The 16,402-nt window shown below is 39.6% G+C and overlaps 1 protein-coding gene across 3 annotated transcripts in view; it reads left to right on the top strand.

Moving 5' to 3' along the window:
• The window catches only part of pam (peptidylglycine alpha-amidating monooxygenase), a 76,708-nt gene that overhangs the window by 8,481 nt on the left and 51,825 nt on the right, over window positions 1-16,402 (top strand). For all 3 annotated transcript variants that reach the window (XM_049604006.1, XM_049604007.1, XM_049604005.1), the window contains exons 4-12: window positions 820-937; window positions 1,467-1,524; window positions 3,843-3,930; window positions 7,173-7,264; window positions 9,873-9,956; window positions 12,113-12,161; window positions 13,767-13,834; window positions 14,343-14,423; window positions 14,510-14,586. In XM_049604006.1, the coding sequence (XP_049459963.1) occupies window positions 820-937; window positions 1,467-1,524; window positions 3,843-3,930; window positions 7,173-7,264; window positions 9,873-9,956; window positions 12,113-12,161; window positions 13,767-13,834; window positions 14,343-14,423; window positions 14,510-14,586 (715 nt within the window). The remainder of the gene's footprint in view (window positions 1-819; window positions 938-1,466; window positions 1,525-3,842; window positions 3,931-7,172; window positions 7,265-9,872; window positions 9,957-12,112; window positions 12,162-13,766; window positions 13,835-14,342; window positions 14,424-14,509; window positions 14,587-16,402) is intronic.

Raw genomic sequence — 16,402 nt, 5'->3', positions numbered from 1 at the left:
TCATGTGTAATTTTAGGCTGTAATAAAATGTAAGCTCGTGGGTTACAGAAAAATTCAACCCCCTGTACAGTTGTCATGAATATTGAAATTAACTATAGAGACTAAAATAGATTTTTGTACCAGGCTGTAAACATGTTTATTTCTGGTGTACTGTTTGGCATTTCATCATGGGCGGCTGTCAGGGCTTACTCACTTTTGGTGCCAGCCTCAAATGGCCATTTAAAGAACTGCAGTTTTTGGCCCCTGAGGTTGTCGCTTCATTTCCACTGAAATTAATATAGTAAGGTAATTCATTAGTCATAGGATGCAGGATTACATTTATACCAAACAGAAATTCGCCACAACTTTTCTGTCTCTTTCCAAGTGTCACTGTATCATTTATTTTATGCAACTCAGCAGTGCTCTCGTGTTTGGCTTTGAAACAAGGCCTAAATCCATGTTGTCAATTTTAGTTTTTACTGTTAATTTCTTCTGTGCTCTGACCTCTGACTGCTCAATCAGTCAATCAATCAATCAATCAATCAATCAATCAATTTATTTATATATTTATAATTTATAAAGCCCAATATCACAAATCACAATTTGCCTCACAGGGCTTTACAGCATACAACATCCCTCTGTCCTTAGGACCCTCACAGCGGATAAGGAAAAACTCCCTCCAAAAAAATCCCAGCTGACACCTGTCTGCTCTAATCACATCCAACTCTCTCTCTCTCTCTCTCTCTCTCTCTCTCTCCCTCTCCCTCTCCCTCTCCCTCTCTCTCTCTCTCCCTCTCTCTCTCTCTCTCTCTCTCTCACGCTCTCTCAACCACACCCTAGGTCTCAGGAAAATGTCCTGTCAGATCCCGGTGAATGTGTGTCCAGGACCAAGCCAGTCTTAACAAACTCTCACAATTTCTCTGTGGATATTCAGATGCCTGGTGTCATCCCAGCTGGGGTGAGTCTGTTTCTCTGAAACATACCACTGAGTCCTTTGACTTCAAGACTTTATCATTAGAGCTAAAACCATTAATCACTTAACTAAACAATTAGTTAATTTATGGGAAATTAATCTGCAACTGTCTTGATAATCTATTAATCCTTTTAAGCATTTTTAAGCAAATATGCCAAATACTTGTTTTTTTCCAGCCTCTCAAATGTGAATATCAGTCAGTAAAGTCAGTAACTTTAGCTACATTTCAACCAAAGGAAATAGGGAATAGCCTTAGTGAAAAATACGTTCCTGTTGTTTGATGATACTTACTGACGTCCCATGAACTATCATGACAGAGTTTGCCATGCTGAATGTCACTTACCAGTCAACATGACATCCATAAACTGTATACATGACTCTGTTTGTGTTAAAACTTAAATAACCTTTTAAAATGAATTAATCCTAAAGTTATGCTGGTAAACATTTTAGCAATTGATGACTATTTCCTGTTATTTAGTAATGAATATTATCATTGTGTTCTTTATTGTTTCAGTCGGACACTTACCTGTGCACAGCATTTCCTGTGCCTACTAGTCATGATGCATATATTGGTGAGTATATTTTTTTTCAGTTAACAGACAGCATACAGTATATAGCCCTCTAAATAAAGTAAACTGTAACTAAACAGACTAAATAGTAGTTGGAGATGATATGGGTCAGCTGTACACTGCTGAACAAAAGCCAAATTAAAAGTAGTAAGTAAAAGTGAAGTTGTAATAGAAGTAGCGCCAACAGTTGAAGCAGACATTGTAAAGGTAGAAGTAGAGGAGTGTAGTAGAAGTCATAGAAACAGTAATAACTGTAGTCATAAATGGTAAATGGACTGCACTTGTATAGCACCTCTCTCTCTCTCTCTCTCTCTCTCTCTCTCTCTCTCTCTCTCCTCTCTCTCTCTCTCTCTCTCTCTCTCTCTCTGAAATTTTCAGGTCTCAGGAATCTGTCAATAAAGTCGTGAATGTGTGTCAGGACCAAGCCAGTCTTGATGACAAACTCATCACAATTTCTCTGTGGATATTCAGATGCCTGGTGTCATCTCCAGCTGTGAGTCTGTTTCTCTCAAGGCACCACTGAGTCATTAGAGCGACTTAACGGACTCTGCGGAGGTCCACGCGGACTCAAAGCGGACGTCCGCAAGCCCTGTGCGAGCAGAGGTCAGATTTTACGACCGCGAGCGCACCAGTGACTGCTCGGCATGTATTTTTCACATCGCAGGGATTTTTCACAGACATTTTTACAGGAAACTACAACACGGAAGTGTGAAGCGTAATCAGAGGCACTGAAGGAGCCAGCGATTGATCTGCTGATTAGTGCACAACCCACTCTACCTCTGAGCCACAGCTTATTTGTCTTTACATATTACTTTATGATTCCTGTGTTGTATAAAAATGTTTTTTAATTAATAAATATTTTCAAACTCATTGACATTAAAAAAAATCAGTGCGGTGTAAATTCACAATATGGGCTTTATTTTACATCCGGGTTAAATAGGATTTTTATCACGATACAATATTATTGTGATTTTAAATATGTTGAGATATGCTGAGTGTTGCAATAAAATATATTGCTATTTATTTATTTATTTATTTATTTTAATTGTAAATTATGTTGCCAAAGGAAAACTTTGTTAACATCTGTTTTATCTAATAAGATAAAGATTTCAGTTTGCTCATCTCACCTGTATGTGAGAAAAAATGTAAAAATGTATCTAGTGAACTGAAAAAGCAACTGATTATGTTATTTTAGTGGGCTACCTAAATTTTAATTTGTTATTGAATAATATATATATAATTAAAAAATCGATACTTGGCACAGTGTGACAATACGATATTGCCACACAAAAATATCATAATACTATTCTGTATCAATTTTTTTCCACCACCCCAAGGGTTAAGTAAAATCAGAGATATGTTTGTAATCACGATATACATGACCTAAAATACTGAAATACTGAAAATATGTGGAGGGAGACCATTCAGCCTTTTTTTAAATCATTTTTGTCTTCAAGAGTTATCTGGCAGTCCTGCAGTCATGACTTGATGATGTACTTGAGCCATCCTTATGATTACCCCGCCCTTACACTTTATATACAATAGAGCACATAACTTCAGAGTTTTTCTCCCGGCTCACTTATGAGTTATGATATTTAACGTTACATAGGACAGTCTACCCACACTCACAGCAGCTGTTAAGAGAAAACTGCCAACTGCTGTAAACTGGCAACTTTATGCAGTATAGTAAAGTTAGAGTTATTATGCGTGTGCATTTGAGAGAGAGAGGAGGGAAGAAAAGGTGGAAGGTTAATGGAATCTTTGCCGATTTTCAACCAGCTGTGTGTCATTGCTGCTAATGTCACCACCATATTGGATAGGCATGACTGGCCTTCAGTGGACACGTCCCCAGCGTTTCAGAACAGAGAGTATTACATTTTTTCATGATTTCTAAAACAAATTTTATGTACTTGCCAATTTTTCAAATAATTTAAATTTGTTTTTCTGTGGCATGATAAATCAGAATACATAATTACTTTTGCCTTACCCACACTGTAAACATGTTTTAGGGATATAGGTGCCCATCTTGCTTCTTTTCTCCACTCTGACTGTGATGTTGACCCTGTGGTGTTCAAACATTGGTCTGTTTGCACACTAAAGGCCTGCAAAATGTGCTTAGTCCCGCTGTGAACTTTGCTGACCTTGATCCAAGGGACACATGATACAGCCCAAAGCTTGTGTGCGAATTAGCTGAAACAGAGAATCAAGTTGAGACAGAAATGGTCAGAGAGAATTGATTCTTAATACCAAAACCATGTTGAGTAACTTCAGCATTTCATTAAATATTCAATATTTTAACCACAGTGCTTTTCCTCCCTCAGTGGACTTCATACCTCACGCCAGTATGGACACAGTTCATCACATGCTCCTGTTTGGCTGTCAGACTCCAGTGTCTACCAGCAGCTACTGGTAATGTCTAATTTTAGCACAGGGCCATTGTTCCACAGACTCTTTCATCATAATTACTAATCATACAGTGGCAGTATCCTCAATACATCCTGTTTCAGCTTCTAGCAGGGTTACACAGCAGTGTCCAGACATCACAGATTTTTATTGTACTAGTGGTACACCAAACACAGCAGTGAGTGTTTAAAGGGGTAGTGCACCCAAAAATGAAAATTCAGCCATTATCTACTCACCCATATGCCGAGGGAGGCTCTGGTGAAGTTTTACAGTCCTCACAACACTTACGGAGATCCGAGGGAGAAGTGGGTAGCAGCACAACTGTACACCTAATGGCTGACGGCGCCCCAGATTAAATGTCTAAGAACACAGAAATGAAACCATAAAATATCTCCATACTGCTCATCTGTATATCCAAGTGTCCTGAAGCCCTGTCATAAAAAGTTGTTTGGAAAAACGTCATCTGAACTCTGTTTTTAGCCTCATTGTAGCCTGTAGCTCTAACTGCCTCTCCGTGGATTGTGCTCACGTGTGCATGCTTGTGCGCAAGACCAGCGATGGCACGTGAACACACACATAAAGGCGGTGCGCATGTCTCACGGTTTCGCGCAATCGCACACACATCAGCTCAATGTACACAGAGGCAGTTAGAGCTACTGGCTACAATGAGGCTAAAAACAGAGTTCAGATGACGTTTTTCCAAACAACTTTATATGTCAAGGCTTCAGGACACTTGGATCACTACGGACGAGCAGTATGGAGATTTTTTTTTGTTTTTGTTTTTTTTAAGATATTTTTGGGGGCATTTTTAGCCTTTATTTGATAGGACAGACAAGCGTGAAAGGGGGAGAGAGAGAGGGACATGCAGCAAATGGCCACAGGCTGGAGTCGCACCTGGGCCGCTGCAGCAACAGCCTTGTACATGGGGTGCCTGCTCTACCACTAAGCCACCGACGCCCCAGTATGGAGATATTTTATGGTTTCATTTCTGTTCTTGGATATTTTAATCTGGGTCGCCGTCAGCCATTAGGTGTACAGTTGTGCTGCTACCCACTTCTCCCTCAGATCTCCGTAAGTGTTGTGAGGACTCTAAAACTTCACCAGAGCCTCCCTTGGCATATGGGTGATTAGATAATGGCTGAATTTTCATTTTTGGGTGCACTATCCCTTTAATGTAGTACATACACTAAAATCCAGAGTTGATTAAAATAAATGGTATTGGACTGCACTTGTACAGCGCCTTTCTAATCTTCTTGACCACTCAAAGCTTTTACACTGCTGAGTCACATTCACCCATTCACACACACATTCACACACTGGTGGCCGAGACAGCTGTACATGGTGCCACCTGCTACTCAGTAACCATTCACACACTCACACACTAATGGAACAGCCAGTGGGGGCAATTTGGGGTTCAGTATCTTGCCCAAGGATACTTTGACATGCAGACTGGAGGAGCTGGTAATCGAACCCCAGTCTTCAGATTAATGGACAACCCGCTCTGTCTCTGAGCCACAGCCTCAGAGCTATGAATACATGTCAAACTCTTTGGGGTTAACAGAAGCAGTCCACTGCTTTGTCATTTCCTCTTTAAAAACAAACAAACAAAAAAAAAAACTTGTTGAAAAGTAGGCCGTTCCACATTTTGTCTGTAAAAAGGAACTGCCTGTGGAGCTTTTTTGTGATATCTTTTCTGTTTTGGTTTAGTCTCTTTATTTTCATTTACCCCACCTACAGCAGCAGCTGGCAGCTGATTTCAGTGTAAAAGCTCTGATATACACACTGTTCACTACCTGCTCAGCACCAAACAAATAAACAGGCAGACACAGTTAAGCCCTCTTTGCATGGGACAAATGTTTTTTGGGGACCTCGTGATTTAGAAATTATCCCCCAACTGTGGCACCTTTGCACGGGATGAACCAAGTCTGTATTTTAGTCAAATTAACTGGATACGATGTCAAGGCTTTGTGTAACATAACTGTTGAAAAATGTTCTTACTGCATATGCTGCCATGCATGTCATTCATCTCATTTGCTTTTGAGATTTTGCTATTCTGATGTATTTGAGCTCCTTCTTTTTGCGTATGGGTCTCCATGCTGTGTAGCGAGATGAACCTCCTGATTTTGTATCCAAAATGCTGTCAAAACTTTGATTTATAATCGCCAATGCAATCCCCATAATTCCCAATTGGGAAAGATGTGCAAAAAAAAAAACAACAACAAAAAATCCAAATACAGCCACAAAACACAGTTATCCCAATTCACATGGAACAAATAGAGTGCCACAGGAATGATGTTTTTCTGTAGGCCAATGGGGAAGCTAGCATTACCCTGGTTCCCTTGGGATTTTTACACTGGATTTTAGATTCTTTCAGAAAATAAACTTGGTGGTGAACAATGTTATGATACTTACATGTATTGTTCAGCAAAATAATCTTCACAAATGAACACCACTTTTATGAATTTTGAAGCCTAAATGCAATATCAAGAGGTCAAAAACTATCATAAAATTAACTGACTTCCTGGTTTTAGGACTCATTTGTGGGGCACTCTATATTATCACCAGACCTCTGTTGTGAAATATGGAAGGTTTATTGTGGTGGGATTTTTACTGACAAATTGTGAAAATAGCCGAATTGTGTATGATTAAAATCACAGAGGACCTCCACCTCCACAATTATTACACATTACTAGAGGTCTCTAGGTAACAATAGTCTCAGGCGAATAAGGCTTTAGAGACCAGTTGGTGAACATAGTGGAGCATTTAGCAGCTAAAGAGACAGATATTTTCTCTGGAGTTGTTGCAGCTAAATGGAGAGAGAATACTAGACTCACATGACTCCACAGTGCTTGCATGGTTAATGTGTAAATATATAACTGTTTGGTAACGTATTCAGAATATCAACTCCATAAGATGATAATGTGTCAGTGGCTACAGCTTTTTCTGGTTCCTCCAAGAGGCCAAAAATATATTTTTAATATAGATTTGATTATCTAACATCTACTGCATTGTGCTACTCTTTTTTTCACTACTTTACAAACTTGGTTTGCACAGTAACATTAGTCCAAAGCAAGCTTAGTTGCCCTTGACCTTTTTGAGAAAATCATGACCTGGATGTCTGAGAATCCAGACCAGTATTATTTATTCTGTCTTTTGTTATAGACATGCCTGCAGGTGTTCTTTCCATCTAAGGGACAGGTGTTAGTGCTGTTAAAGTGGTAATGATTGCGTTGGTTCTCTCTCTTAAGGGACTGTGGCAGTGTACAAGGCACTTGTGAAGATGAGGCCTCCATCATGTACGCCTGGGCTCGGAATGCACCACCTACTAAATTACCTAAAGGTATGTCTCTTAACAGGTTTGTTTAGAGTTAATAACAGTCATAAGTATTCACTGATCCTCAAGTTGTATCTAGTCATGTCACATTGCTGCCATTTGTCTGAAAAAGTCCACCAGCCTAAGGCCAGATCACATAGAAAGTCTTTTGCAGGTTCCAAAATGTGAGGCGCTCCGCACTACCTTTTTTTTTTAATTGAATGCCACTAACAATGCTTGCTGTGCCTTTTTATTGTTGCCAGGCAACCACCGCATCACCTCCCACCCATTCCACCCCGTGTAATCAATCTACTGTATATTTATTTATTTTATTTCACATTAATTAGTAGCTAGTTACTAAAATGGAGAGGCAGAGGGTACTTGCTGTATCTCTGGTTGAGGATGAGAGGCTGTCAGCAAATAGTTTGTTGGGTGCAGAAAAAAAGAAGAAAAGTGAGGCATGTAGCAATGCAAAAACAGTGAGCAAAAAGCTTCATTCTTATTTAAAACAATCACAAAAAGGAGCCTCCAGCTGCTAAAACACTTTCTGTTTGACCGTGTCCTAACTGGACTGAATTCTGTAGGAAGTCCTTCCTGCCAGATGCTATTAGACTGTTTAATATATACACGAGCGGTTACGTTAGTGGGAGGCCTCCACGTGGGCAAGACAGACAGGACAGGAGAAAACACTAACCAATCATTGCATTCGGTCCAAATGCAATAATTGGTACCATATGAGAATGGTATAATTATGAGTTTTTATTTCTTGTGGGATTCACTTACATTTTAGTGTGCCATCAGCTTATTAATAGCATTTTAACCTAAACAAAGAAAAGTGTAAAATTTCCAGAAAGGTAAGTGTTGCTTTAATTGATAGGAAACTCAAGTGTGAAGGGGGAAGAACGAGAGAGGGAATGACATACAGCAAAGAGCCACAGGCTTGAGTCGAACCCGGGCGGCTGCGGCAACAGCCTTGTACATGGGGCGTCTGCTCTATCCACTAAGCCACTGACGCCCCTTAATATACTTTTTATACTGTTTTTAGATAATTCACATTACACATTAAGCCACATTGCACATTACAGACAAAAGACTTGGGTTCTTTTAGGAATTTGTTTGAGCTTTTGTGCTTAGTTTGTTGTTTGTTGTATATTTAATTGTGTTAATCACAAGTTTCATCATGATGTATGAATACTTTGGACAACGATACGATATTTACTGATATTACAAAGTCTTCCATTATACAATTTCCTTCCGATTCAGTGCTGGGGCCTGTGATTGATATGAAACAATATAATATAATTTGTATCAGTGTTTTCACTTTGCATCATTAACATTGGATTGTTCATCATTGATTCGATATATCGATCCAGATCAATGTATCATTACACCCCAAGTTTTGAGATATTGAGAGAGAGATATTTTACTGAAAGCAGCATATGTCTTTGCAGAAACAGTGTCCCTTAATCTCATAATCCTTCAACCTTACAGTTTTCATAGGAACTATTTCTTTAGTATAAAAGTAGTTCCACTGAAAATACATGAGGTAAAGACAGATCCTGATTAGCCAAGTATGGGTTTTATGTACAGTCAGACCTCCTTTATGCCTTGCATTAAATTGTGTCTGGTATCCAGATTGTATCTAGATATGATTTAACCTGATTACATTTACACCTGGTATTAATATTTGCCTCCAGTAGTGGTGTGCCATATCACATTGTTCACAATAATACCGGTATAATTTTCAATATGAAAAATTCATATTGTGATACTGAGCAATATTTCGACTTGTTGATATGTTGACTTCATGCTGTTACCCACAGCAACAACAGTTTTGTTTTATTTTATGAACAGCCCCAGACTTCTCAGACTTTTTTAGCGACTTTCCGCTCAGAGGGAACTCATTCAGCAGCTCCTCTGGCAGCAGCAAAGCGTCTCTCCCTCTCTTCACAAGCCTTGTGCACACAGTAGTCAGTTTCGTCAAGTGATTTTGTGATAAACCTTTTGGGATAAACTGCTCGTGACTTGACAAACTTTTTTTTTTCCAGTTTTACTGAATATTTTGAGGCAAACATTTGACATGTAAAACTTTATCACATATTTTGTTGCAATTATATGTTCTTAAATTAACAATGAAATATTTTGTCATATTGTCAAGAATATTGTTATCACAAAAATACCCTGAAATATTGTGATATTATTTTAGGGCAATATGGCCCACCCCAAGTCTCCAGTGTCCATATTAAGATCTGATTAAGATTGGATCACTCTGTCCAGCTCAAACAACTGAATGATTATAGCTGTTTTTCACCATTTGCTCAGCCATTGCTTCATAAATGGCTCGGATGAATTGCCAAGTTATGCTTTCACCATCCCAAATTTAAAGATGTTGAACTCTTCTTGACTCTGTCCACAAATGTCTTGAATATCCATTAGCTTTCTTACAGCTTTCATTGTCATAGTTAATCTCAATAACAGGCTAATGGCTGCTGCTTTGCTGGTTTGACACACCAAGACACATTTTAACGGGAAGAGGATCTCATACATCTTTCTATCTTTTGTCCCTCAGTTGTTTCCATCTCCATGTGGTCTCTTGTCTCTCTGACCTCTGTTCTTCTCTCTGTTGTCTCATCAGACGTTGGTTTTAAAGTTGGAAGGAATTCAGGAATGACCCACTTTGTGCTGCAGATTCATTATGGAGATGCCAGTGCTTTCAGAGGTGAGTCCTATTGGAAGTTAAAGTATTAACATTGTTTTATACAGATTATTTATGTTATGAGTTACATCTAATTCAGTAAAGATCTGGAAAGATTCAGGAGTGAAAAAATAATTCGAACTACAAGAGGTTTATAATGGAAAATGTAGAAACATTGAAAATACTATCCAAATTTCACCATCGGCCAAGACATGAATTACGTGTAGGTATCATATATGACATTAGTATACAGTATTTTTTGCTATTTAGTTGGATAATGATGAAACTAAATATGTCACATAAAACATGTTACAGTGAAACCAGACTGTTTCTGTTACTGAAGTAAAGGGTGGAAAACTAGCCTAATTAATGACTGATGAGGTCTAACTAACCCAAATGTTGCATTTATAATAACTGTATTCAGTGAGTCGGTGTGTGGATTATTTTTTACAATAAAATGGTCTCTTTTCTCTCTAGTTCTCATCACACAGGCGTCTCATGTTTTTCTGAGCTGCAGTAATGGAATCAGAGTGTAAAATAGCAACACTATCACTGCATATTAAAATAAACTTTGCATAAATTAAAATCATGTGTTTCGTGTGTAAACAATCTCTGATTTTGTTAGAAGCTTAGTTTTAAAAGGCTGTGATCTGACACTCTGAAAATAACCTGCTCTGGAGCAGGTTAGCTGTTTAGCATAAGTTACCACTGTGATTTATCCCTGTAAAAAGAGAACCAGCTTTGTACTAAAAACCCGGAGTTAATCCTGAAGTTACCTCGCTAAGTCCAAATCCTACATTGAAGTACAGGCCTATGGGGTCTCATTTGTAAGGCAGTGCATAGGATTTATACTAAAAATGGGCAGATGGACAAAAGCCAAAAATGACGAGTGCCAAAACCTATCAGACAGGTTTTGCAATCAGGCTCCTACCTCACCATCTGCGTTGCCAATTTCCTGTCTCCAAAATGTTTGTAAGCATGGGTCAAGGTTTCTCCCATCAACTCTGTTTTGTGTTGATCACAACTTTTCCGTGGGAAGTGCCATATGCCTCTTTCAGACCTTGTTTTCAGTGGGAGCTGAAAGCCTGAGAGCCCTGGTAACCTTTGTTTTGCACAACCTCACCTACCTCCAAGGTGCATGCAGAGGGGGAAGAAGTCTTGTGGTCTATAGAACAACTGCATTGTAAGACTGCATTGTCAGGTCTTACAGTAAAGTTGTTTCATATACTTTAAGTGCTGCTGGAGTTTTGACCCTCTTAAATATGCCAACATCTACTGGATGGGTAGGCACAAAATTTGGTCCAGATCTTCATGTTTTCCAGAGGATAAATCCCTAATGATTTTGGTGATACCATGGATGCTAATTACTGGGGAGGGGATGGAGGGGATTTCCTCCCTCTCTGCTTTTGATATACCCCCATCCCAAGTCATTAAATCAAATACATCACATATTGCCGCCAGTAGATCCTGCAAGTTGATAAGCAATACAAGCTATTTTCAAAAGACGTTATGGATCAGAGTTGCAAGTGGATCACATTGGTTAAGATGACTGTGCCTGTGACTCTGTGTGCTCCAACTGGCTTTGGACTGTTTTTGGTGGTTACCGCTGTTCGTGCTGGGAAAGGTTCTTTTCAACATGTAAATACACCAGACATCTGTTCTGTGTGAAATCTCTAACTGGAGTGATGTCAACTGCATAAGTCTTAAAATCAGTGTGTGAGAGCTGGCCACCCTGATAGTATTGTCCAGAGCAACAAAATCATCCAACATGTCTCATCATGTAAATTCAACAACGTGAGCTCCACATTTGTGGGTTTGAGTGACATGTCTCAACAAAAACTGGATTGCCATGAAAGTTTGTACTCAACTTTATGCCCTGCTCAGGATTAATTCTAATAAGTTGTCATCCAGGGCCACCATCAGGCCTCGTTTTCTGTCTGCCCAATACTTGGTTTATGACCAAATATCTGCAAACTAATGACATTCAGTCTCAGCACACCCTATGTGTGTAGTGCAAATTAGGAGATGCTTAGATTAGGAGCATGCTAACAGGCTAAACTGAGCACCACTGTGTCAACTTGGGTGAATATAGTGCTCATTCAGATTAAAAAAAGGTCTGACTTTCAATTAAAATTGTTGGGGGTGAAAAAAGTTTGATTTTATTGTTTTTTCTTTTTCAGACCATCATAGAGACTGTTCAGGACTTACCTTAAGAATGACAACCAAACTGTAAGTATTTACTTAAAAGCATCAACTTTTTTCTTGCATGCTGATATAACAAATAGAGGGGACTGTGACATTTAGTGCCTGTATAAAAAAATAGCTGCATGGTGCTTAGCCTTATCTCCCTGATTCAACTATATACAGTCACCTTTCCATCAAAAACTTTTGGTGTAGTACCTTTCGAACCAAAAGTAACCCATACGAACATGTACCTAGAAAGTAGATGTGTTTAGCATTATCACCGCGGACAGTACTTCTCAATGTAGTTGTAGTTGTTGTCACTCACTACTCCGTCCAGCACTTGATGTATTCCTCTTCACCAATGACGCAAACAAACATCTGCACCTTGTTTATCATCTTCAGAACGGTGTTGAATTCCAACATTTTCAGAACAAGAAAGAACAGACTGGAGTAAAAGTCAGAGTCTTTCATGGGCCTGTTTTTGAAAACCTGCATCCGCCCATTATTAAACACACACAGGCTACAGTCACTCACATTAAGATGGGTTCTCTGTTCTTGAATTACAAATCCAGTGGAGGAAACGTCTCTTTCACTGGCTGCACACCATGGTGCTCAAATTGCGGCTTGATAATAGTGATTTAAATCAAAATATTACACTGATACTGCACATCTTCATCTTTATCCCATGCCCATACCCATGAATCTATACATACATAATATTTTTACCTGTTATACAGCTTTTTTGGTTTAGCCGCCGGATACCCAACCCAATGCAGGAGAGTCTCTCCATGAGATATTTAAAAAATAGCAGGTTTGTGCATTGAGTGCTTTTAAGGCAAGAGCAGGGGTTTAGTGGTGCCACAGCGTACTGGAACGATGCTCTGCCACATTTTTTCTTCAAGTGGCGATAAAAATATTTGCAGTTCACATAATGTGGTTGAAATTCATATACATTTTTTTAATGCTTAAAGATCCAATCAGCAAGTGTATGTCATCCAAGAGAGTCAATAAAACTAATGGAATGGTCAAAGTTGTCATTTTGACATTTAAGGTGTGTTGATTGATTCATTTTGTCATCTCATGCATTGAGTAACACGCAAGAAAAAAATGGCACCTTTAAAGTTAGCGGTAGCCACCAGTTGGCAGGGTGAATTAAATTATTGTTTCTCAGTCTACAGCTGCTAACTGTTAACTAATAAAGATGAAGATGCAGCAAAACATCCTTTCATTTTATAGGTATAGTTTACTAATGGACGTAAACCTTGCCACGGTATGAACAGTGGTTACATAAGCTTCAAAAACAGCCACAACTCAGTCCTGAGCAAGAGTCTTTTTAGAACTGGATCAGTGTGCTAGGTACCCCAACATAGGGGGGACCAAAAACCGGGATAGTAAGATACGGTTTTGTTGGTACCATCCACAACTTTTGACAATGTAAAAAATAAGCCTACTGTTGTGTACCAAACTGAAGTGTACTGAACTGGACTGCTTGGTGGAAATAAGGCTGTGTTTCCTTTTGGAGCACTGGAAGAATGCACATATAGACTAAAAAGGACTAGAAAGAAAATGTCAGGGGACTAGTGTTTAAAAAATGTGACCAAACAACATCCTCCTACCCTCTAACTAAATCTCTTTTTGCCCTCCTTAAAGGCAGCCGTTCATTGCTGGCATATACCTGCTCATGTCTGTGGATACAGTTATCCTTCCAGGAAAAAGAGGTATGTTTCATATTTTTTCTGGATGTAAATTGGTCAAGCTCATAGATAATTTCTCTTATAGGCTTTTCTGGGAGACAGCCTTTATTGACAAGCCATTGTTTCTGTTTAAGTTCTTTTTTTTTCTCTCGAACAAGGCCGGGAAAAACAACTATCCATAAACATTTGAGAGCTGCTGTGCAGTTTAAGATTGTAACTGACATTGCTTGTCTTCCAGACATTAGAAATAGCTTTGGCAAAATGGCAGCATGGGTATCAAACACATAATTTACATCAACATAGAGCTGATTATAGGCTTGGGCGATATCTATTTTTTTTTATGCCTTCATACCTTCCTTACATTTCACCAGAGTATAGTGTTTACGATGGTATTGGGGTACAGGTTAAAAAAAAAAAAAAAAAAAAAAAATGTTGTGTTGGAGTGCTTCTAAGGACAAGAGGGCCAGAACTGGGGCTGTACAGTGATCACAGATTGAGCCTGACTTGACTTTCCTTCATTTTCTTTTGTTAGTTACAAATGCAGACATCGCCTGTGACTACACTTCATATCCCATCTACCCGTTTGCCTTCAGGACCCACACACACCATCTTGGTGAGTCAAACCAGATAATTTAGCAGTCCGGTTCAGAGTAACGTTTATCAGTGCAGTTTTAACCTGGATGGGTGTTCCTATCACAGGTCAAGTGGTCAGTGGCTACAGGATCCGAGACGGGAAGTGGAGCCTTATTGGGAGACAGTCCCCTCAGCTTCCACAGGTACATTATTGCATCAGAAGGCAATTAAAAACTGACATGTGTGGTGTACCTGCCACTGAATGGCTGGGGAGTTATCATAATAGTTAGGATAATTACTGGAAACAGCTAAACTTCTCCAAGGCTCACTATTTATCACTTAATGTCACATTTGTGTAATCCATATGAAAACCAAAATGTCCTTTGTCTGAAGTGTTACCTTTGGACAGAGTTGTTTCGCTGTGTTTCTACTCTTTGTGCCAAGCTAAGCTAATTGGCTAATAGCTCCAGCTTCATATTTAGCAAACAGATATGAGAGTGCGATCCATCTCCTCATCTAATTTGGCAAGAAAACAAATTGACCAAATGTCAAACAGTTACTTTAATCAAAAAATCTGATAACTGATCAACCATTTAAGCAAAATTCAGGAGAATTATTTTCACATTCCGTACAGCCCAGAGAACAGACATACATTACACAGGCAACTTCACAAGTTACAAAGACAACATCAATACCACAGACGTATACCCGCCACCATACACATATCCATTCCACACAGTTACAATCTTTTCATTCTTTGGTTTAACAAACGTATGGGCAATGTCGTCGCAACAGAGCATGCGCCGTTCCCCCCGTTTGTCTGGTTGCATCTTTTCCAATATGACGATTTTTCAGTGTTCTATAGTTATAATTTGAATCTGTTTGGGTTTTCGACTATTGGTCAGACAAAACAAACATTATGAAGATGCATCTAATGACCCCAACAAAATTAAAACTACACTGTTCAAAAAAATTAAGGGAACACTTAAATGAAATGTCAGAAATATTCAAGTTGAAAATCTTTACTGATGTACATTGTGTAATTTGTAATTTGTTTCATCAACCCACTGAGGGCTGGATTCAAAGTCACACCGAAAATCAAAGTAACAAATTGAAATCACAGGCTGACCCAACTTGTGTGAATTTTATCATGGCAACTCATAATGTGACTTAGTAATGTGTATGGCTCCCACGTGCCTGTATACACTCCAGATGAGTTGGCAGATCTCTAGGGGGATCTCCTCCTAGATCTGGATCACGGCATCAGTGAGCTCCATGACAGTCTGTGGCAGTACTTGGTGGCGTTGGATGCACCAACACATAACCAATAAGTCTCATAGGTGCTCAACTGGATTTAGGTCAGGGGAACGAGAGGGTCAGTCAATGGCATTAATGACTTCATCATCCAGGAACTGCCTACACATTCTTGCCACATGGAGCCAGGCATTGTCCTGTATCCGGAGTAACCCAAGGCCCACAGCACCAGCGTAAGGTCTGACAATCACTCTGAGGATTTCATCCCAGTATCTAACAGCAGTCAGGGTACTGTTGGCTATGACATGGAGGTCTGTGTGATCCTCCAAGGATATGCGTCCCCAGACCTTCACTGACCCACTGCCAAACCACTAATTCTGGATGATGTTGCAGGCAGCATGATATTCACCACAGCGTCCCCAGATTCTTTCACATCTGTCACATGTGTTCAGTGTGAACCTGCTCTCATCTGTAAAGAGAGGAGGGCACCAATGGCAGACCTGCCAATGCTGGTATTCTCTGGCATATGCCAGTGGAGTTGTACGGTGCTGGGCTGTGTACACAGGTCCCACTAGAGGACGTCGGGCAGTCATGCCATCCTCATGGAGTCTGTGTCTGACAGTTTGATCGCAACCACGCACACCAGTAGCCTGCTGGAGGTCATTTTGTAGGGCTCTGGCAGTGCTCCTCCTGTTCCTCCTCTCACAGAGGAGCATATTCTACTGCCCTTCTACGGCCTCGTCCAGCTCTCCTCTTGTAACGGCC

This window comes from Epinephelus fuscoguttatus, linkage group LG18 (assembly GCF_011397635.1).
Source record: "Epinephelus fuscoguttatus linkage group LG18, E.fuscoguttatus.final_Chr_v1".
In the NCBI taxonomy this organism is placed as follows: domain Eukaryota; kingdom Metazoa; phylum Chordata; class Actinopteri; order Perciformes; family Serranidae; genus Epinephelus; species Epinephelus fuscoguttatus.
This window is presented reverse-complemented; position numbering and strand designations above follow the sequence as displayed.